Source organism: Neophocaena asiaeorientalis, unplaced genomic scaffold (genome assembly GCF_003031525.2).
Source record: "Neophocaena asiaeorientalis asiaeorientalis breed wild unplaced genomic scaffold, Neophocaena_asiaeorientalis_V1.1 scaffold415, whole genome shotgun sequence".
NCBI lineage: Eukaryota > Metazoa > Chordata > Mammalia > Artiodactyla > Phocoenidae > Neophocaena > Neophocaena asiaeorientalis.
Window position 1 is genome coordinate 336323 of NW_020174051.1, and position 23709 is coordinate 360031.

A 23709-nucleotide genomic window follows, 5' to 3' on the forward strand; every position below is an offset into this window, starting at 1 on the left:
TGGGTTTTTCCGTATCATCTTATGGAAGGTGTTATGGAAAAGCCCGAATGAACTTTTTGGCCAACACAATATAGATTAATGGAACACAAACAAAAATCCATAAACAGACTCACATATGTGGTCAGTTGATTTTCTGCAGAGGTCCAAAGACAACTGAATAGAAAAAGGACAATCTTTTCAGCAAATGGTACTGGAATAATTGACTATCCCCATGCAAAACAATGAGTCTCAACTACACCCTGCGCCATATAAGAAAATTAACTCAAAGTGGAGTACAAATCTAAGTGTAAAATCTAGAAATACGATATTTCTAGAAGAAAACATAAGAGATTTGGCCCTTCACCAAAATGGGAGAAAATGTTTGGAAAGCATGTATCCGATACTGGACTTATATCTAGAATATATAAAGAATACTCAAAAAACATTAAAAAGAAAGCAAGTAATCCAATTCAAAAAGTGGGAAAAGATTTGAAGAGACGTTTCACTAAAGAAGATAGATATGAAAAGATGCTCAACATCATTTGGCACTAGGGAAAATGCAAATTAAAATCATAATGAGCTACCACTACACACCTGCTAGAATGGTGAAAAACTGACAATACCAAGCACTGAAAAGGTGGCAGAGCAACTGGAACTTTCACCATTGCTGACAGGAATGCAAAATGGTATTGCTCTTCTGGAAACCAGTTGGGCAGTTTTATCATATGACATAAAAATGCCATTCCTACGTATTTACCCAAGTGAAGCAAAAACTTATGTTCACTTAAAAATCTGTGCAAACATGTTCATAGCTGCCTCATTAATTATTGCCCAGAACTGGAAACTATAAAGATATCTATCAACTTGTGAATGGATAAGCAAACTGTGGTATATCCACGCAATGGACTACTAGTCAGCCATAAAGAGGAACAAACAACTGGTACACACAACATATATGATTCTCAAATATATAATATTAAGTGAAAGACGCCAGACTCAAAAGACCACATCATGTGTGATTCCATTTATATGACATTCTGGAAAAGGCAAATCAATAAGGACAGAAATCAGATCAGTGGGGATCTGGGGGAAGGCAGAGGGCTTGATGGCAGAGTGGCACAGGGGAGGTTTTTGGGGAGATGGAACTGTTCTCTGTCAGTTATGGTGATGGTTACACAACTGTATGTATTTGTCAAACTCACAGCACCATACACTAAAAAGGATGAATTTTACTCTGTGTAACTGGTCCCTAATAAGAACAAATGAGAACAAAAAAATACTTAAATAACAACACTCTGTCTGATGTGTGGAGAATGGGGGGTGGGGGAGGAATGGAAGAGGGAACTCTGTCAGAGGGCTACTGCAGCGTTCCAGTTCAAGATGGTGGTGATTTGGATGTTGGCAACTCAACTGTAGACAAGTGGGTGGATGTAAGGTATATTAAGGCTGTATCAAAAGGACATGCCGATTGATGATGATGTGGAGGATGAGGGAGAAGTATCGGGGCTGACCCACTGGTCTCTGGGTGGATGAAGGTGCACTGAATCCTGGTACAGAATTTCTTGTAACTCCTGGAGTGCTCTGTAACGCCTCTGTACCTTTCTCATGGGGTTTTCTCTTCCTGGAACAATTCCTTCATTCGATTCCCTCTCATTCATCTTTCAAGAGTCAGCTCGGAATCACAAGCCTGGGCTGTAAGCTTCTCCTTTGTGTTTATATATCACCTTGTGAATATGCCTATAGCACTGCACTGCAATTGTCGGTGTATTCACCTGCCTCTTCTACCATAAAAAACATTCTAAGGAAATGGTGATTTATTTGGAAGGAACTACTTCTAACATTATCATATAACCAGGACTTTTCAAACCCAGCAACAGATTATTATAATGTGTTTAGTATTATATTTATGAAGTCCACACTAATATAATGAATGTAAACACGGGACAATATTACTACCACTATGATGCAAATAATAATCAGTGGCTCGATGATCAAAATTTTTCATAATTATCCTTTATGATGAAAGCCAGTGTGGCTCAGTAAGCGTAGCTGTGGCCTTGGGTTGGAAGACTTTGGTGCAAATCTGGGCTCTGCTGACCACTGCTGGGGAGAACCCCAGCAAGTTACTTTACCTCTCTGTCAGTGTCCCTGCATATAAACTTGAGAGTACGTTAATGATAGAAGGGGAATTTGACAATTAAATGAATTTATACAAGGAAAAGTGATCAGCACAGGACCTGGCGTAAGATATGCAGTAATAAACATAAGTTGACTTTCAGAGCACTGGTAAGTGAATCAGGCTGCATAAGTCCCTGGCCTTTAGACACAGGAGTTTAAGGCAAAAGTCTTAAACTCCTATGAGAAGTTTAGTGGAACCCTTCTGAGCACATATAGGTCTTTTTAGCTACTAAACCCCGTTAAAATTATTCATATTCATAAATATAAAATGATAATGATAAGTTAAATATCCCTACCAAAACCAAACTACCTTTGACTAGCTTGATAAAATAGAAATTGGTAAGTTTCTTACCTTTTGGGTAGATATCTTTTAGAGGGACTTCTCCTGGGGGTAAAATCCTGACTATCTGATTAGTATCCAAAAGCGTCACGCAATTGCTCTGCTTTGGAGTTCCAATTTTCTTCTTTCCTCCATAGAATGTATCAGTGACCCTTGATTTATGCAAAGATGTTGGCCTTTTCCAAGAATAAACTTCACTAGGTGACTAAAAAAAAAAGGAAAGAAATTCAAGCACTGAAGTATTATAAACTACATTCACAACTTTTACAATGCAGTCCTTTAAGCAGATACCAGTGGTAAACTTATATTTCACAAATGTAAGAAAATCAAATTATTCCTCAACCTTTTTGAATTTGGTACAGAAGACAGCTGCTTCATCAATAATCATAATTTTCAGACAAGTGTGAAATATGCAACACATTTTTTATCTTGAAATGAATTATAGCTAAAAAGCGGGAATATAACAATACAGGTGATTTAAGTAACTATAAATAAATAACTATACTATAGCATCCACTATCTGGCATAAGGAATAGTATTACCAGTATTTCTCAAGCCCCTGGAAGGCCCCTTTTCAATCACATCTCTTTCATATTCCCTAGACTTCAATTCTTCTGAAATTTTGTGTTATTTTTTTCTCTTGCTTTACTTAAAATTTTTACCACATATCTATTTATCCTTCTCTACTCCAAGATCACAGATATTCTCCTATGTATTTGTTAAACATTTTGAAGTTTTGCCTTTCACATTTAGTTCCTTAACCCCTCAGGAGTTTATTTCTCTGAGTGGTATGGGGCAGGGCTCCATGCTTATCTTTTTTTCACATGGATAGCTAATTGTTCAAATATCATTAACCTTTGCCCACTGATCAGCACTGTTATCAGAAAAGTTTCATGTACGTAGGCAGCTGTTTCTGGGCATTCCATTCTGTTCTACTGTATATTTTTCTACCCCTAGGCCAATATCACGTGGTCTTAGTTACTAAAGCTTTATAATAAGCCTTGAAATTTAGTAGGGCAAGTACCTCTGCTTTTTTTTTTTTTTTTTGCGGTACGCGGGCCTCTCACTGCTGTGGCCTCTCCCGTTGCGGAGCAACAGGCTCCGGACGCGCAGGCTCAGTGGCCATGGCTCACGGGCCCAGCCGCTCCGCGGCATGTGGGATCTTCCCGGACCGGGGCACGAACCCGTGTCCCCTGCATCGGCAGGCGGACTCTCAACCACTGCGCCACCAGGGAAGCCCTACCTCTTCTTTTTCTTCTTGGTTCTTCTTCAGAAATGTCTTGGTTATTGTTTGCCCTTGCTCTTCCATAAACATGTGTGAGAGTTGCATTTGCATTGCATCCTTGTCAGTACTTGGTATTGTCAGTATTTAATTTTTTTTTTTAAGCCATTCTAATAGGCAATAGTAGTATCTCATCGTGGTTTTATTTTGCATTTCCCTAATGACTAATGATGTTGAACATCTTTTCATGTACTTAATTATCATCCATATATCCTCTTTGGTAAAGAGTCTGTTCAAGTCTTTTGCCCATTTTTTTTTTATACATTTACCTCCGATTTTATTTCTATATCTACTTAAATACATTGAAAACCATGAGTTCACCCAGATACACACAATTCCAATCCAACCACTATAGGACTCACTCTAGTTTTCTTTCCTTCTGTATCTGTAACTCCCTTCGTTAACAGTGAGAAACCTAGACGTCATTACCCTTCATATACTTACTTTTTGGCTCAGTTCCACTGTATATGACTCATCTCCCATCTCCACCACTAACTTTCCCTTCCAGGCCAATGCCCTCCTCAGTCTGCTTGGCCCGAGAGTCCACACTGAGCTATGCGCATGTATCAACAAACTCTTCACCTTACTTGGGCTCCCACATCCCACACCAGGCTGCCCCTTCATGGGGTGCAATCTTCATCCTGGCTGGACTTGATTCCCAATCACCAGTTGTTACTCCCTCCCACACCACAGATATCTTGCTCATCTGCTTGGCCTCTGACCTCTGACACCTCATAATGGGCCACTCTGCCCATTTTTTATACTGGATTATTTTCTTACTCTTGAGTTTTAAGAAATCTTTATATATTTTGGATACAAGTCCTTTGTTGGAAATGTGATTTGCCAATATCTTCTCCCAGCCTGTAGACTGTCCTTTCATTCTCTTAACAGTGTCTTTTTTACAGAATGGAGGTTTTTAATTTTCAGGAAAGTCAAGGTATTAAAAAAAATTTCTAATGGATCATGTCTAAGACGCTCAGAACAATGTTTAGTAGAAGTGGTGGTAGTGGGTATCCTTGTCTTACTCTTGATATCGAAACGAATGCTTTTAACGTTTCACTATTGAGGATTCACTATGATACTTGCTGTCGGTTTTTGTAGCCATCTGGTAGTAGGTTAAGAGAGTTATAATAAGATCATAATAATTTAGGTGCCTTTGATAATGCTATAAAAAGTTAATAAGAGATGACATGCCCTTTTGTTAATAGTTTTGTGAAGAATCAAAAGAAATTCACATAAAGTCAGAAAGGCACTGTAGTATATAGTAGAAAGGATATGCGTTTGAGGGTCAGTCACCCTTGAGCACAAATCCCAGATCCCTTATTCAATACCTTTGTGGCCTGGGGGATATATCCTCTCTGTTTTTGTTTCTTTATCTATAAAACCTTGTGCAATTGTTGTAAAACTTAATTATCATGTATGAAATGGTTTAGAATAGTAGAGTGCTTGACTTGTGTTGGGGTCTAAAAAATATGACTGCTCTCATAAAATGCTGAAGGGCTGTCTAACTGAATGATCTAATCTATCATTAAACAAAGATTCATGAACATCTCCGATATGGTGGGAGATAAATACGGAGATGCAGCTTTTAATTTAACAAGGTCACTAGTCCTACAGTCTACAAAGGACTTCTAGAGGGTCAATATAAACATTACCTTATACTCAGCTTTCTTACCTTTTTATAGTGACATTATATTTCTATACGCATTTCTTCAATCAAAAGATCAATTTTTAAAACAGTTCCGCCTTCAGAAAAGTAGCTCCAGCATTTTCTCTACTGAGAGCAGCAAGCATTGTAGAAGGCATATTAAACATAACTCTTTCATTTAATCAAGGCTGCCGTAGATGCTGTATTCCAACAACATGTTTCATTTTCAGATATATAATCCACAGCAAATGTTTTTTACTTGATAATTAAGAAGACATATGGCAAAGTCCTAAGCCACACATTATCTATCGGGTTTTGGATTTCAAAAGTCTTATACCCTGAAGTACTCATCATTCATTAATTACATTAACGTTTTGAGGTGACTCTATCATCCCACCTAAAAGCTACAAAGGAAATTATGAAAATTAAATGTGTAATCAAAACACATGGAGTTACATCTAAGGTTATTAGATGGCAACTTGGGCTGAAATAACCTTTATATTTCATGTTCTCACATTTCCATCAGGGGAAGATGGTACCTAGTTTCACCTAAAGTCAATTACGAAGAGCCTCTTCTTTACAGATAATAGTAAATAACAGCGGAAGGATCCATTTAAAAGCAAATTAAATTGAGGCCACCAGCATTTATAGTATAATCTGGATGCAGCAAAGATATAAATCAGAGCAAAACTCAGTGGAAAGTGAACTGGTGTTCATGAATGTTGAAAATTTTAACCTACAGTAATGAGACTCCAACATATTTCACTTTAAAAAATTCTAGAAGAAATATTATTTTGTTAGTCTCAAATTGTCCCTCTTGAAAGATGACATGAGCACACATTAAGACAGCATGATATAAAATCACTGTCAGTAGGTTAAGTATTTACCTGTCACATGAACTCCCATGTATGGAGAATACTGGTTTTCCTTTACTAAATTATATAATTGCACTACAATGTATATGTTAATTTTTAACAAGCAATGAACCCATATAGAATGAATTTTTTAATGACTGGTCTGGAAAACAGAAGGTTGATCTGAAATGTTTACCAGAAAATTATTACGTTTTTAATTACCCCTCAAATAGGCTTATAGAGTATAGGCCAACATGGGAGGAAGAAATAGTTATTCAATCATTTAAGAAATTTATGCTTACCATGAGATCTGGGAAACCAACAACGACTGTAGCATAACTATTCTCATCTGAGAGAATTCGGTTAGGAGAGGCAATCTTTTGTCCCACAGCTGAACTCAGATTTTCAGATGATAGTTGATGACTTGAAATTTTATGAGGTATGCTGAAGTCTGTTTCTAAAAAGTGTCAGAGAAACGTTAAACACCATATGTCCCTAAAATGCTCCAGGAATTAATTTTTGCAAGATTCATTCTCACCAACTCAAACAGAAAAGCACAAATCAAAAAAGAGAAAACGCTTTCAATTACACTCATGGCTTTTTGTCTGAGAAAACTCAGTTTTCACAATCATGGCATCTTTTCAAAGTGATTTCAAGTATTTATTCAAGAATTCAAATTTTTATTAGCAATCAAGATTAATATAATAGCACTCTGCAGAAAGAGGTGAAACTGGCCCAAACCAGTCTTAACAATGGTATATTTTAGAATTTTTTTCATAATTACTTTTCATCCCCCCAAAACTGTGACGAATAAAGTAGAAATACTGATGGTCTGTGTAAAAAAGAAATGATGCAATCCTAAAATAGACTTGGAACCTACATATATGTAAACATTCTGACTTGTTAGTTTAAAAAATTCAAAGACAGAATTTAAAAGACGACAGATTCTTACTGTTTCTAGTGTAGTGACTAAGATTTCTTTTTTGGTATAAAGTTAACATGTTGATATTATTGTCCTTAAATGATTCTAGAGGACAGTGTGTATGCAGGCATGTACCTATACAGCCACAAACACACAGAACACAGTATTTACCTTGTGTGACTCCAAACCCTGTGCTAGGCAGCTCCTCTTTCAGCACATACAGCTGGCAAACCCTACTGTCCTCAGATTCGATGTGTGCAGGCTTAGTTAAAAGATATTTCCTGTAAACAAAAAAAACATCTAAGTGAAAAGTCTTTCTTTTTCTAATAACTATGAGGCCAGACTAGGAAAAATCAGAGCTCCCATACCCTGCCCGCCCCCCGCCAAAGCCTCCTTCTTTTTTTTTTCCCAGTACGCGGGCCTCTCACTGTTGTGGCCTCTCCCGTTGCGAAGCATAGGCTCCGGACGCACAGGCTCAGCGGCCATGGCTCACGGGCCCAGCCGCTCCGCGGCATGCGGGATCTTCCCGGACCGGGGCACGAACCTGTGTCCCCTGCATCGGCAGGCGGATTCTCAACCACTGCGCCACCAGGGAAGCCCCAAAGCATCCTTTTTATATTCTGAGTATAATTTGCAGTTTCAGAGTTTCATCATGAATTTAAAAAATAACTTCTTAACACTGTATAAGTGCCATGCATAATAACAATGCAGTAATAAATGTGAACTGAAAATCCAATACTTCCTGTAAGAGGAAGGGCCATAAAAAAAAGAAAAGCGACACATCAGTACTATCGTGGAGCCTGCCGTTAATACGACCGATCAGCAAGTAAGAGGGAGCCCAGCCTCTGATTTGTGATCAGCCAAGGGACAGAAGCCCTCACTGCTGTAATCCCCTTGATCTACTTGTCTGTAAGATTTCTAATATAGGAATATATAAATAGCCAGGAATCTTTTGCAGCAGGTCACTTCTGCTTGTCAGCAGAGGGGCAGAGAATCTGCATGAATCCAGCAGATGTGATGCATGACAGAGGGTGACTCAAAAGTTACTGTACACCCCACTTATGCCGAGTGTACATAATGTCCTTTTCATCAAGAAGTATACGGTCCAATGGAAGAGGCAACACAAACATAAACATAACCAAATAAGCGCACACGAGATAAAATGAAGAAGAAACTTCTAAGGGGTGGATTCTGTGAAGTTACAAAAAAGCAACAGCATTTGGATGGAGACTGTGGCTCTTTGAAGAGAGGATAAACTAAAAATCTATTTTGAAGTATCTCTAGTTTGGCAAGAATACACTGAATTCTCAGTGTGCTAACAGGAAAAATCCTAAAGAAATACGGATCAGTTGTAAAAGTCATTATGTTTTCACTGTTAATTTCAAGGTCATCTTCTGAAACACTTTTATAATTACTCTGCGAAGTTATATTTAATTTATTTAAATTTTCCCGTCCCCTCCTCTTTGAAGTTTCACCTATAGAGATGCTGCCAAATACAGAAATTGTTAAAAGACAGACACAGGAAGACAGAGCTGTAAGGATGCTGGCTAACTGAGCACACTCCATGAGGTGCTATGTAGATCTACCCACTGATGTGTTTTGCTCTCCACCAGAAGCCATTTGTCTTCTGCTACGAGAAAAACTGTCTGGAGGTTGATGGGAAGTGAGATGGTGTGAGTTCGCCCTTCTAGAACATCCAGCACAGCCAGGGTGTTCCTGAAAAAAAAAAAAAAAAAGAAAACTCTCTGAAAGGAAATGGTGAGGATATTGGTTGAGTAACCATGGCACAGTCATTTCATGATATATTATACAACCCTAAAAACAATGTTTTTAAGACTAGATAATAACATAGGAAAATGTTAATTGAGAAAATAGATATATAAAACTCTAAACTATATAAAGGTATGCATAAGAATTAAAAATGAGAAGTGAGAGCGGCCATGCTAGTAGTGGTTGTATACGGAATTATGGGCAGTGTCTTTTCTTATGTCTGTTTTTCAATGTTCTGCAATGTGGGATAAGATACTTTTAGAATAAAATATTTCTAATTTTATTACAATAGTTTTACAATAAACAAGCATAATTAAAGGAGAAAATAGAATGGACACAATAAGGATCCCAGATTAAATCTACAACAAAGAGCTCACCCTTTTTCTTTGTAGAATACTAGCCAGTTTTTGTGTGCAAATTCTTTACACATTTTGTAAGTTTCCTAAAGACAAAACAAAACAAAATATTCACTTTAAATGTGTCAGATGCATTCATGTCTATTCAGCTGCTTTTCCTTAAATAAAGTTCTTCAAAGTGTAAAACATGTAATTCTCTGAGAAGCTACCTCTTTATCCACTCCAAGACTCTTACGGTAACATAGATTAAAATATATTTCAAAATTAATTGTGAACTGCATACTAAAACATCTTTAGAATAACGTTTTAGGGGACTTCCCTGGTGGTCCAACCAAATAAATAAATAAATATTAAAAAAAAAGAATATTAAAAAAAAATGCCAAATACTGGTTAGAAATAAACATGCTGTCTGGTGACTAACTGTGGAATTTGTACCATAGCATAAATACATAGGAAATATTTTGTTTCTTAGATTTGGATATATTTATGACATTTAAAATATCTCTTTTCTTCGTGGTCTTTTAAGACCTAAGTACGCTGTCATGCAGGGCAGAGGGTAAGCATTATTTTATATCCATTACCTTTTTCTAAATGGCAGAAAAAATTCTCGTTGGTTAGCCAAAATGTTTACTAGTTTAATTTAGTTAATAAGCTAAAACGTTTATTTATCTAGTAAATATAATCAGCTGTTGCACTCATAGGTTCATTACATAAATCCAAACATAAACTCATAACTGGAAAACTATTAAAGTGACTATTAAAGTGCATGTTAGGGATTTGTCATGAATACCACACTCAAATGGCTCATGATGTCCTATTATTGTGAGTTGCGTCCTGACAAGTCTTCATGTGACTATGATGGATACAAAAAGAAGCTACTGATATTAATTATATATGTATGTATTCTACCTATTTGTATCATATTAAAATTTACAAGTAATAAGAGAATTCTCTTGTGCATTATAGCAAACAAAAGGCACCGCAAGGGATGGGCAGGCATGCATTTTTACGGTTAGAAAGCTATGGAAAATCCTTGGCAATTTGCTGGACAAGTTGGGTATTTCTTACAGCTTCCTCCTTGTTCCACCAGGAAGTTTTCTTAAGTGTAAACTCTTCTGAAGGTAAGATGAGACGATGAAGGGCTTGGCTAGTGGTATCCAACAACAGGATGACATTGCTCTGGAAATAAAGAGAACAGTTTGTTTGTTTGTTTGCCTGTTTATTTAATTAATTAATTAATTAATTAATTTAGCAGCAGCCTCTTGGCAGCCTGGGAATAAAGGGAATAGCGATAAATAAACCAAAGGGAAGACGACAATATTGAAATATTTAAGAGACACCATGAAGACACTAAATGTTTTTCCCTAATACAGAATCTAAAGTATTAGATGGTTTAATGAAGATATTTCTAATTATGTAGTGCAGAATCTTCTCTTTGAAGATTTTATCTTAAAACCATCGCCTTGTAAATATAGGCTAGCTTAACCATGATTTCTGTTTTATTACATACAAATGAGGAAATTAAGAGAATTGATAATTTTAAAAGCCCATTTACTTTTATCAAAATTACACTTAAAGAATGTTCTGTTGAAAACTCTCTTACACTGTGCATAACTGAATCTCATTTATTCTTTTCACAAATCCAGGTTCAACTCAGAAAATATGTACATGTTATAAAGATGGGTTAGCAAGAAAATATCAAGGACCCCAAGAACCTAGCTAGTAATGAGTGTTTCATCTTGACATTCACCAAGCTTGAGAACTTTCATAGCTGGTGCTGTAATAATGTACAGACAAGAGATTGCTCCAGCAGCATTATCACAGTTATGCAAATGAAGTAATAATCTCTCAGTAATTAGGAGGACTTTTTCAAGAAAAAAATTAACCTTAGGCATTAAAATAAGTGAACAGAAACACATGAAATAAGAATTTAAAATTGAGAAAGCCAGAAAAGATTAAATATTTTAAAGGGATGCAAAGAAGTGGGCTTTTTTCATTAAAATTGAAAGACATTTGAAGATTAGACTAACAGGTTTACAAAAAGGCACCAGAAAGTTGTTTGTCAGGAACTGTCTTTTCTTTCTTTCTTGTTTTTGTTTATTTTGTCTTATTTATTTTGTTTTGTTTTAAATTTGGGGCTCCTTCAGTTATCTTAACCCTTATGCACTTTTCATTTCAAGAACCTTCTTTGGGGAAAATAAAATCACAAAGCACCCGAAGGATTAATATATATTTGGCAAAATATATACAAAACATGAAAAGTCTGTTCATTTGTTCCATAACATTTATTGAGCAGCTTATATTTAAAGCACAAAGGAGGATACAATGATGAATTAACCATGACCCTTGCCCTTTATTACTTAATCCAGTTAGAGGGAAATAAAAAGAAATGTAAGTAGAGTAATGATTCATCTGCAAATCTGAGACCTCGTAGTGTGGTTTCAATTTATTCTACTAGTCAATTTTACTTAAGTGCTCAAGAATTAAAGCAGTAGCTGTTCCAAAGTCTCCTTTATTCCATATACTCTGAATCTTGGCTGTACTAAAAAATTCTACCAAGCATGTTGACAACGCTTAAATTTTTCCATAAATACTCTTAGAATGCATCATTCTGTATAACATGCAATTCTCCATTAAGAATGTGTGTTAGTAATATTCTTTTTAAAATCAACATGTCATATAAGAAGCACCGTTCCTGGCATTTGAAAGTTTGAAAATGATGAAAACCTTAAGGAAAACTCTTAAAGTTTTCCTTAAGAAAATGTACTAATAAGTTAAAAATTTACAGTCTCTATTCTAGATTAAATCTTTTCTGAGTAAGTATTTTTTAAAGGAGAAACTCTCTCTTATGATAAATATGTACAACATTAACATGAATTGTTAGCACTTAAGCAATTTGGGGTAATATTAACTTTTCTAAGCAACATAAAGTTCTAAAAATAATGTTTGATCCCAAAATATGATTAAGTAGAAGAATAAGCAGATGATTAAACAGATATGATTACGCAGAAAACTTAGTGGTTTTGCATTTTTCTTCCTTTTTAGGGTCTAATACTTATATACTCATAACTTTGCATAAGTGAACTGAAAAACTGCATCTTTCTAAGTAACAGAAAACATACAGATATATATATTATATGTTTATATACACACACATATATATGTTTCCAGCCACTGCTGTATTTAGAATTAGTTCTAGAAACAATTGGCAACATGAAGGAGTTCTGCTGCTCCATCCTTTTAGATGTTAATGGTTTCCTTCTGTAAATGACTAATGATATATTCTGTCTGAGTTCAAAAATAGAATTCTGCATCACATATGAGTACATGTAACTGTGGTTTTGGCTCTCTTTTAAGGGGGGCAGGGAGGAGAAGCCAGTGAGCAATTTTATTATGTTTGTATCTGACTGGGAGAAAAGTAACCTCTGGATGACCTCAATGTCCTAAAGCCTGAAGTTCTAAACTTTGTACAGATGTAATAAGTAATCTCATGGGGCGGGTGGGGGGAGGAGGCTTTATTTTTAGGCATGGCAAAATTTCCCTTTCCTCACTTAAGATTTTATTTTAGCCAGGAATTTCTGAACAACTTCTTAAACTAACCAGGGAAATGTATCTGTTGCCAAGCTTTATAAAGACAAGGGAGAGATGAATTAATGGAAGTACTTCTCTACAATATTTTAGCTCCTTTGTCAGGGCAGAATGGGGGAGAAGGAACTGATGGCAGTGCACACACTTTTTATTCGATTACAATTATTTATCATTTGTTAAATTTTACAGTTACATGCTGTTCATTTGGAATTAAGGAGGTCTTAGATCCTAGCAGGGATATAATATAAAACCGACAGCTGATATATCCTCTCCGGGAAAAGAAGAGGCAGTTCAGAGTACAGGTAGCGAAAGTATCCTGATAAGCTGTGCGTGCCTGCTCAGGGCATTGAGGTACCCTTCTGGAAAACTGTTGAAACTGGTCGAAGGGATAAGCCAGGTAGCATGCAAGAATGCCAGGAGGGGAAGTGTGGGCTGTGCAAGTCAAGCACATCTTTACACTGAAAAACAGATTTTCTTTGATGAAAGTCCTTGTAAGTGAGCAGGGTACTGGTCAGCAATGTTGCCAAATAACTGGATCTTTTGAGAAAATAAAATGCTTCCTGAGAACCTGAAAATCTCGTACTTTTATAGAATTGGTATATGTAAATTTGACAGTTTATCTGACAGCCGAAGATCTGGCAAGATTGTTTGAATAAATACTCCAAATGTAGACTCCTATTTAAATCTGATTGGTTTCCTTAATCAAAAATCACCAAGATATGTGCTTTTTATGACAGATTCTTCTGGCTGTAGAATTCAATTCAATGGCATTGGTATTTTGTTGGAAATCTATAAAGTAAAACCCTTATTCCAATGTGATGGACACAAACCTTTATAAGCAATAGCTGGATATTGATAAATTTTGCTTCTAGGAGAAAGCCATATTGAAAAAAATTGTGAAAACCAGAAGAAATTTTATTAACTCAGAATTTATGATGTTATTTAGGCAAAGCCTAAAGTTGACTGACTTACTCAACGAAATACTGCTGTGTTACTTATGCAACTTTTTATTCTTGATTAGAAACAGTCTAAAAGTACTGTTTCTAGGTAACGCTTTACTCTCATAGTGTGTTTAAATACTTAACAAGTAACAACATTACATTTTTTCCATGTTTTCCTGTTATGAATACTTAAAAAATTTTTCAGACCATTCTGAAAAATGGTCTGAAAACTCTCCCCACGTTTCTGCAGTGAGCGACAGCATGGATGAAGTTTAATTCTGGTGATGTCAATCCAATTTGGTTTGAACCTCAGTTCTACCATGTATTTACTGGGCAAGTTATTTAAACTTAACTGAGACTCAGTTTTCTCACATGTAAATATTGCTAAAGCTACCTCGCTGGGCCTGTGGAAGAATAACACGGAATAATGTATGTAAGCTTTTCCTTGACACATTTGTCAGCATTTAATAATTGATCCTCCTCCTTGAGATAGTCATCACTTGCCGTCTGGGATACCACACCCTGGTGTAACCATCTACTTCACTGGGCACTCATTTTCAGTTCCCCTTGGTTGATTCCTCCTCACCTCTCTCATTTCTTAATATTTCATTGCCCCAGGGCTTAGTCCTCAGACTTCTCTTTTCCACCCACATTCATTCCCTTAGTGATCTCTTTCAGTTTCATGACTTTAAATAACATTTATATGCCAGTGATGCCCAATGTATGTTTCCTGTTCTGACTTCTCCGTTAAACACCAGGATCACCTACTTGGATATGTTATAGGCATCTCGAATTTAATCATACATCTAATCTTCCCCTCCAAATCAATTCCTTCCTCATCTCAGTTCATGGCAGGTCTATCCTTTCAGTTGCTCAGGCCCTCCATCTTAAAGTTGATCTTAGTTTACTCTCTTTCACCTCATATATCTGATCTGTTCAGAAATCTTCTTGGTCCCACCTTCAGAATACATCCAGAATCCATCATTACTTATGACCGCCATCCTCCTCCAAACTGCAATGATCTCTTGCTTGGATCATTGTAGAAATCTCTTCATTAATCTCCTTCATTCTGCCTTAGTACCTACAGACTATTCACCAAAGAGGAGCTGGAGAAATCTTTTAAAAATATAAGTCAGATCTTGCTTCTCCTCTGCTTGAAACCCTCTAAGACCCTCCCCTTTCCTCACAGTCAGGCCGCAGAATGTTAGAATGATTTACAAGGCTCTACACATCTGCTTCCCCACCCTTCCACCACGTCCCTGACCCAACCCACTGAGTGACCTCTTTGACCTCACCTCCTTATACCCTCCCCCTCATTCAGTCTTCCCCACCATGCTTCTTTAAAGATGGAGAGCCATGTTCCAGCCTCTGGGCCTTTGAACTTACAATTCCTTTGCCTAGAACTCTCTTATTCCTGATATCTCTTCTCTCCCTCACCTCTATCAGATCTTTGCTTAAATATCACTTTCTCAGTTAGGTAATCCCTGCCCGCCCACCCTGTTTTAAAGGCAACCTTCCTCCCAGCCTTCTATTTTACTCTCCCTTGCTTCTCATGTTCTGACTTAAGATGTAATTATTTACTTTGCTTATTGTCTACCTTTTGCACCAGAACGTAAGCTTTTGAGAACAAGGATTTTTGTTGTTTTGTTCATGGCAGTATCCCTAATAGTAGGCAGTATCCCTAATAGTAGGATACATATCTGATGAATGAATAATATGCTTAGTATACTATTTGGTAGATACTAGGTGGATAATAGGTCTGCAAAAACATTGTACTCCTTTCTATTGGATAGTACAGATTAACTTAGACCTGGAGAATTCTCATTAATTGAAACACAGACTGTCTTTTGACCTATATCTTCTGTTTGGAATTACTTTTAGCCTGACTCTGGGCATCTGTACTTTTCATTAGTGTTGTCTTACAATAGTAGTGATGGTTGCAACTTGAGCATCATTAGATACTAAAGAATCTCAGTGTATTCCTGCAATGGCCTGATGCCCTCCCAAAATTTGTAGGCTGAAGTCCTAAGCCCCAATGTATTAGGAAGTGGGGCCTATGGAGATGATTAGGTCATGAAGGTGGAGTCTTCACGAATGGGATTAGTGCCCTTATAAAAGAGACACGAAAGAGATCCCTGCTCCTACTGCCGTGTGAGGCTACCATAAAACGACAGCTGTCTAGGAAGTGGGTTCTCACCAGATGATGAATATGCAACCGCCTTGATCTTGGACTTCCCAGGCTGCAGAACTGTGAGAAATAAATTTCTTCTGCTCATAAGCTACCTAGTCTATGGTACTTGTGTTACAGCAGCCCAAAGAGACTAAGACAATTCCATTTAGTATATTTACATGGCTATCTCCACATAAAGAATGCCATTCAGGTTTCAGGTAAAATGTCATCTCCTAAGGGGAGATCTCTCAGCACTCTTTTGAGTACCGTTTACCCTTTCATCTCCTCCTACCCTACTCCCATCATTCCTTAGGACCTTACCTTATTTTTATACAGCACCTATCATTACCTGAAATTGGTATTTATTTGTTGGCTTACTCGTTTGTTGTCTATCCCCCCAAAGAGAATGTAAGCTTCACAACAAAGAATTATCTAGCCTCAAATGTCATTAGTGCTGAGGTTGAGAAGTCTCTGCAGAGAGGAAGATATTAGCCTGCCTTGTGGTACTGATAAAATACAACTCCTGATCCCGTCCTTCAGCCCCTGACCTCAATCTTTATGAAAGCACATATTTTTAGTTATAGGTTGAAAAACACTCTTGCCTTCTCCTTTGCATCAGTTACCCTGGGCATCATTAGACCATGTCATTACCTGCTGCTCATGGAGAATCACTTGACCCTTGAGGGGATTTCCCAGCGGTGCCACTGCCACAAATGGGTGCCAGACTCCACTGGTCGCTCTTGGGAAGATGTCAAAAAGGTCCACAAAGTAGCCGCTTTTCCCAGTCATATTCATAAAGTATAAGGAAACGGGATTGCACGCAACTACATAGAGAGTATTTTCCTCATTTTCTGAAATGACAAAAAAGTGTTAATTCCATGGTCTGCAATAGATTTTCTGACTGGTCAAAAGGTCCAGTGAAAACTGAATCGTGAGGTAGCACACAATCAGAACTCAGCAGATGATTTGCAAATGGATTGATTAGGTTGAAGAGCACTTTCAGAAGCAATTTCGCACCTGCTGTAAACGTACACTGGGTCACACCTACCTATTCCCGGAAGTAAGTATCTGGTCCCCAAAGAATTCTATAATATCTCATGCTAACACCATTAAATATTTAACACTCCTCAATGTCAGGAAATTCTTCCTTGTATGAAAGTATTTTATGCCTCAGTAAAAGTCTGTTCCCTCTTATTTTATTACTGGCTCAGATGGACAACAGCTGGTCAACATCTTCTATCTGCTAATCTGGCATTTCCCAGCTAGTTACTAGATCCTTAGGCTTTTCTTGTAAATAAGTAATCCCATTTTTTGTTCTTAGCTCTACGGATCTTATTTTCCAAATTATCTTTTTTCATATTTGTGTACTTATTATTACAAAATCTCTATCTTTTCAAACTAGTACTTGACTAGGTCCATTTTTTGAATTCTATTTCAGTGCTTCTTCAACTTTCAAGAGCATATGCATCACCTGGGGATCTAATGAAAACGCAGATTCTGATTCAGTGGGTCTGAGGTGGGGTTTCAGACTCTGCTTTTCCAACAAGCTCCCACGAGATGTCACTGCTGTTGGTTTGAGGGCTTCCCTTAGAGAAGCCAGGCTTTGGACTATGTTTCCCATAATCTCTATTTCTGGGAAACTTGAAACAAGGGATTAAGCTGCTTCTGTATAATAAACGCTATTCACATCACTCATCATCCAGTTATCTATTTACAGGGGTCATATTTTCTGAACCCAAAACTAAGACACAAGATATGAAAATCTGGAAAAAAAATATAGTGTATGTGTGTGTGCATGTATATGTCATGTCTACACATAAAGACCAAATATATATAAAGATATAGAAAACTTAAATATATATAAAGATATGGTAAATTTAAATAAGCTAACATTGATAAGAAACACAAATCAATGGAAGGGCAGAAGAAGACATATTATTTAGGAGACAATGTGAACTGTGTGTGTGTGTGTGTGTGTGTGTGTGTGTGTGCGCTACAGTTCTAAATATCAGATAGAATCACACAACTTATAATTTAAGAATCTTTTTAATGCTTCTACTATCAGCACAAATAAGTTCAATTCAACATTTATTGAGCACCTTTGTACACAGTATAGGGACCAGGGAATATAATAACAGTATTAATAGAAATGTAAAAAGAAAAAAATAAATAGAAATGTACTTCACAAACTTACAATTGCTCTCTCTTACTGCAGACATTAAGTGCTGTTTGGTCTTTGGCTCAAATATATATATACACACACATATATATATGTATATTTAACCCTGATGCTAACCCAAGAAAATGTTCTTTCCTCTCACCAATATAGAATAGGTAAGAAAACAAAGAAATAAAAAACAACACAAAAATCTAGCTTGCAAATGTGGACAACACTAAAATAGAGGGTTGAATTATGTGAGGGACAGCAAATGAGTTCATTTTTAAGGACCAATTCTGACTGGCTCACAGTGGCTGCCTGGAATGCTGTGTTGAGAATTGTGAGGCTGTGACAAGGTTTAATGACACCTGTCACTGGCATGGGGCAGAGGATCACAGCATACTTACTTACAATCTCTAAATGTGAGACAAGGGCAAAGTTCAAATTTTATCCGTAAGATTCATACTTAGTCTCTACTAGTGAATGTAAAATATCTTAATAGGGGCACCAATCTGTTACCAACAAAAACCCTGTATATTTTAAAAGCACATATTTTTACTCAACATAGCTGATGTAGGAGAAAACATCCACAGAACTTACATGAACAAAAACTTGCTTCTGAATTTTTGCCTGAATAACCTCCATTGTAGACAAGTTAGAGAATTTCTCCCTTTCCCCTGCCATCACTTCTGTTTATATCACCTTGGTAACTGCCATCAATTGAAAACTTCTGCCAAAAAGTACCCAGGGCACACCGCATGAATCAGTAGGTAATGGCAACAGTCCAGAGACGTAGATGCCAAAAATTCACATCCTTTATTTGCCATTCTTTACAACGAGAGGTTTAATGACTGCAAATCCTCCTGCTTTCAGGGTTCATGCAATCACCAAATCGAGCCAAAAAAATCCAATGTTTTTCCTTTTCCTTTCCCTCTTCTATTTTTAGCACACGCCTGGGTGTGTTTAACTTTGTGCTACAATGGTAATGAGAAGCAGACATATGCATATAAACTCAGCAGTGCTTATGTGGATTTCACAATAGTATTTTGTTAAGTTGTTATAGGAAATTAGTTCTAAATTACATATAATTGCCATCCAATCCAAGAATGACACAGTTACTGAGTCTATCATAGACTTCTTGATGTCTAGAGGTTATTTTGATCCTGCTTTGAAAAAAATCAGTGCAGGAAGGAAAAATCAAAAGAATAAACTGACATACCATGTGATGTAGCGATGTCGCAGATTAAGTTAATTTCATCCAATGGTAACTTCCAGGAGGCACATTCTTCAGTAAAGGTTTGGGATCTTCCTTCATGTCTTTCTATTGGATACTCCTGTATGTTTATAAGTGCTGGACCCTACAAAAAATAGTTATCTGAGTTAAGACATTTGTGTAGTTGGCAAAAAGTAGAAAAGCTAAAGTTCTTCCAAAATACAGATTTTCAGTTCAAATATTCCACATCTTGATATGCCTCTTCTCATTTTACTGACTAGCATGACACTTATAACAATCATAATACCATATACTTGCATTTATAAATGCTTTCACATGTGCTATCTTATTTAATTTCTCACTTTCTTTTTTTTTACTCACAAAATATAGCAGATGTAAAATCCCATAGGAGTTCTCATTCCTTCATTCTTTCCTAAGCCAAGAGCAAGTTTTGAACTTCAAGTATTGGGACCCAGAGCTGTCCAAACCAGAATAATTTTTTAAATACAGTTGACCCTTGAACATTGATTTGCATGCCCTTACAGTCCTTAATTAATAAAAAATGTTTGGGTTAGATATTTACTATTTTGCCATCCATGGGCACTCTCACCCCTTCTATCTAGGCTGTATCTTAGGAGCTAGAAGATTAAAAACTACATTCCTCACACTCCTATTGCAACTAGTGACTGATACTAGTTAATGTACTGTCTGAGGCTGCTTTTTTGCTCCCATGGCAAAGTTGAGTAGTTGTGACAGAATCTGTATGTCCACAATGCCTAACCTATTTACTATCTGGCCCTTTACAGGAAAAGTTTGCTGATCCTGCCTTACTGTGCAGCTCCCAACAACAGGGGTGGTAGCAGAAGCAAAAACACTCATCTTGAAACCAAAAGTCCAGCGATGGTCCCTTGACTCTGTTCCTCCTGTCCTTTCTAATGATTTTATAAGCATCTAATTCCCCACAGTCAAACCTAGAGGGGTTTCTATTGCAACTAGTGACTGATATTCCTTTGCCCTTTTTCACGAAAACGAATATAATGGAGTAACCATCTTATCTGACTTTCCTTAAATACAGGATAGCTCTTAGGAATTCTACTGGTCATTAGCCATTACCTACATTGAGTCCCTCAGAGTCCAGACTGGCTTAAGAATTAGAGCTGAAGTTAATCTATTCTAAAATAACATCAGAACAAGTCATTTCTGAGATTGAATGGATTTTCTCCAGGGAAGATATAGGAAAATGGATAACATTCAATATTCTAATGAAGAAATAATGATATCAACCTTTACATCTATACGATGAGTTTCTGCTGGACACAATAGTTTTTGCATTCCATTTCTTGACTGACCAATTGTCCAATAGCCCATGAAGGTCTGCTGTGGCAGAGGCAACCTGTCAAGGATTAATTTGAAAAATAAACATTTCTTCTTGTTTCCAAGTCATAGGAAAAAATAATGAGCCATATATTACCGACCACACAAGCAAATTTGAAGAATGCTTTACTTAGAAGTGAGTTATATTTAATTTTATTAAAAGATAGTCTTTAATATGATATTTAAAATATACTTTGAAAAGAAAAAGATTTCACATTTCAGAAACTCAGAAGGTAAGGTCCTAGTCTGCTTTTACCTTAATGACAAATATAATTAGGGTTTACATATTTTTTCCCTGAATTGGTAAATCCTTAACAATTTAATATCAAATTCCCATTACAGTATAGGAAGGATTTAGGAAAAACAATGGAGCAATCCATCAATTTTTTCATTCTATTCTCCTAAATTTGAAATAAAATAATAAATAGTACACAGTACTACCAGTCACATGCTTGTAAGTTGTACAGGGCAAATTTCATAGGGTCTATCTTAGCACTTTAATTTTTTTTTTTAACTTTGACTTGACATATAATATACCTAAAGAAACGTTCATATAAATGTGCCACTTAGTCGTGAGCACACGTGTGCGTCCAGCACCCAAGCATCACCAACACTCAGAAACTCCCATGGACCACTTCAGTCATTACCCCTACCAAGGGAGCTACTATTCTGACTTCTAATGGAATTATTCTGTGCTTAGATTCCATTTCATTTAAAATTACATCTAAACAAAATAACTTGCGAAAACAAATATAGCAATGCTAAAGTACAAAACCACAGACAAATTCTTTAGAATAAGTTTTTACTTTTTAATCATACTACCTTTTCTTTGAATCTTTAAAAGAGGAACCATTAATTTGTCACTTAATTCATTATAGATTTCTTATTCCATGGTAAGTGAAGGCCAAAAATGATTCAGAGTTAAAAGTTCTTTAAAAATAAGGCACGTATATGTGGCTATAAATTGAAATGTATGCTTGAAATGAGCTTGATGATCATTAAAAGAGTACATATTGATATTTAGAAAATCATTTTATTTTCAGTGAAAGAGTAATCTGACAAAATATCTCCACATACTTAATAAGACCACACAAGGCTTAGATATTTTTCGCATAGAATACGAAACCAGAGAAGATTGGTTCAAGATGGCGGAGTAGAAGGATGTGCTCTTACTCTCTCTTGCAAGAACACCAGAATCACAACTAACTGCTGAACAATCATCGACAGGAAGACACTGGAACTCACCAAAAAAGACACCCCACATCCAAAGACAAAGGAGAAGCCACAGTGAGATGGTAGGAGGGGCGCAATCACAACAAAATCAAATCCGATAGCTACTGGGTGGGTGACACAAACTGGAGAACACTTATACCACAGAAGTCCACCCACTGGAGTGAAGGTTCTGAGGCCCACGCCAGGCTTCCCAATCTGGGGTTCCAGCAATGGGAGGAGGAATTCCTAGAGAATCAGACTTTGAAGGCTAGCCAGATTTGAATGCAGGATTTCGACAGGACTGGGGGAAACAGAGACTCCACTCTTGGAGGGCACACACAAAGTAGTGTGTGCATCGGGACCCAGGGGAAGGAGCAATAACCCCACAGGAGACTGAACCAGACCTACCTGCTAGTGTTGGAGGGTCTCCTGCAGAGGCAGGGGGTGGTTGTGTCTCACCATGAGGACAAGGACACTGGCAGCAGAAGTTCTGGGAAGCACTCCTTGGTGTGAGCCCTCCCAGAGTCCGCCATTAGGCCCACCAAAGAGCCCGGGTCGCCTCAGGCCAAACAATTAACATGGAGGAAACTCAGCCCCACCCATCAGCAGACAAGAGGATTAAAGTTTTACTGAGCTCTGTCCACCAAAGCAACAGCCAGCTTTACCCACCACCAGTCCCTCCCATCAGGAAACTATTCTAACCTTACCCCTAAAGGAACAAGAGAAAGAAGAACAAACAAAACCCAAATTTAGCAGAAAGAAAGTAATCATAAAGATCAGAGCAGAAATAAATGAAATAAAAACAAAGAAAACAACAGCGAAGATCAATAAATCTAAAAGCTGGTTCTTTGAGAAGATAAACAAAATTGATAAACCATTAGCCAGACACATCAAGAAAAAGAGGGAGAAGACTCAAATCAATAAAATTAGAAAAAAAAAGAAGTTACAACAGACACCGCAGAACTACAAAGCATCCAAAGAGACTACGACAAGCAACTCTATGATAATAAAATGGACAACCTGGAAGAAATGGGAAAAATTCTTAGAAAGGTATAACCTTCCAAGACTGAACCAGGAAGAAACAGAAAATATGAACAGACCAATCACAAGTAATGAAATTGAAACTGTGATTAAAAATCTTCCAACAAACAAAAGTCCAGGACCAGATGGATTCACAGGTGAATTCTATCAAACATTTAGAGAAGAGCTAACACCCACCCATCTCAAACTCTTCCAAAAAATTGCAGAGGAATGAACACTCCCAAACTCACTCTATGAGCCACCATCACCCTGATACCAAAACCAGACAAAGAGACTACAAAAAAAGAAAATTACAGACCAATATCACTGATGAATATAGATGCAAAAAGCCTCAACAAAATAGTAGCAAACACAGGCTTCCCTGGTGGCGCAGTGGTTGAGAGTCCGCCTGCTGATGCAGGGGACACAGGTTTGTGCCCCAGTCCGAGAAGATCCAACATGCCGCAGAGCGGCTGAACCCGTGAGCCATGGCCGCTGAGCCTGTGCGTCCGGAGCACCTTCAGTATAGGCAAATCCATCAGTGTGATACACCATATAAACAAATTGAAGAATAAAAACCATGTGATCATCTCAATAGATGCAGAAAAAGCTTTTGAAAAAATTCAACACCTATTTATGATAAAAACTCTCTCGAAAGTGGGCATAGAGGGAACCTACCTCAACATAACAAAGGCCATATATGA

The 23709-nt window shown here is 37.1% G+C and overlaps 1 protein-coding gene across 1 annotated transcript in view; it reads right to left on the reverse strand.

The window, feature by feature from the left end:
• VWA8 (von Willebrand factor A domain containing 8) overlaps positions 1 to 23709 on the reverse strand; it is a 307276-nt gene that overhangs the window by 108832 nt on the left and 174735 nt on the right. Inside the window, exons 25-33 of the mRNA XM_024754208.1 lie at positions 20690 to 20792; positions 19406 to 19544; positions 16680 to 16879; positions 10398 to 10508; positions 9351 to 9415; positions 8794 to 8919; positions 7375 to 7484; positions 6584 to 6738; positions 2510 to 2702 (exon numbers count right to left, since the gene is read on the reverse strand). Of these exons, the coding sequence (XP_024609976.1) occupies positions 2510 to 2702; positions 6584 to 6738; positions 7375 to 7484; positions 8794 to 8919; positions 9351 to 9415; positions 10398 to 10508; positions 16680 to 16879; positions 19406 to 19544; positions 20690 to 20792 (1202 nt within the window). The remainder of the gene's footprint in view (positions 1 to 2509; positions 2703 to 6583; positions 6739 to 7374; positions 7485 to 8793; positions 8920 to 9350; positions 9416 to 10397; positions 10509 to 16679; positions 16880 to 19405; positions 19545 to 20689; positions 20793 to 23709) is intronic.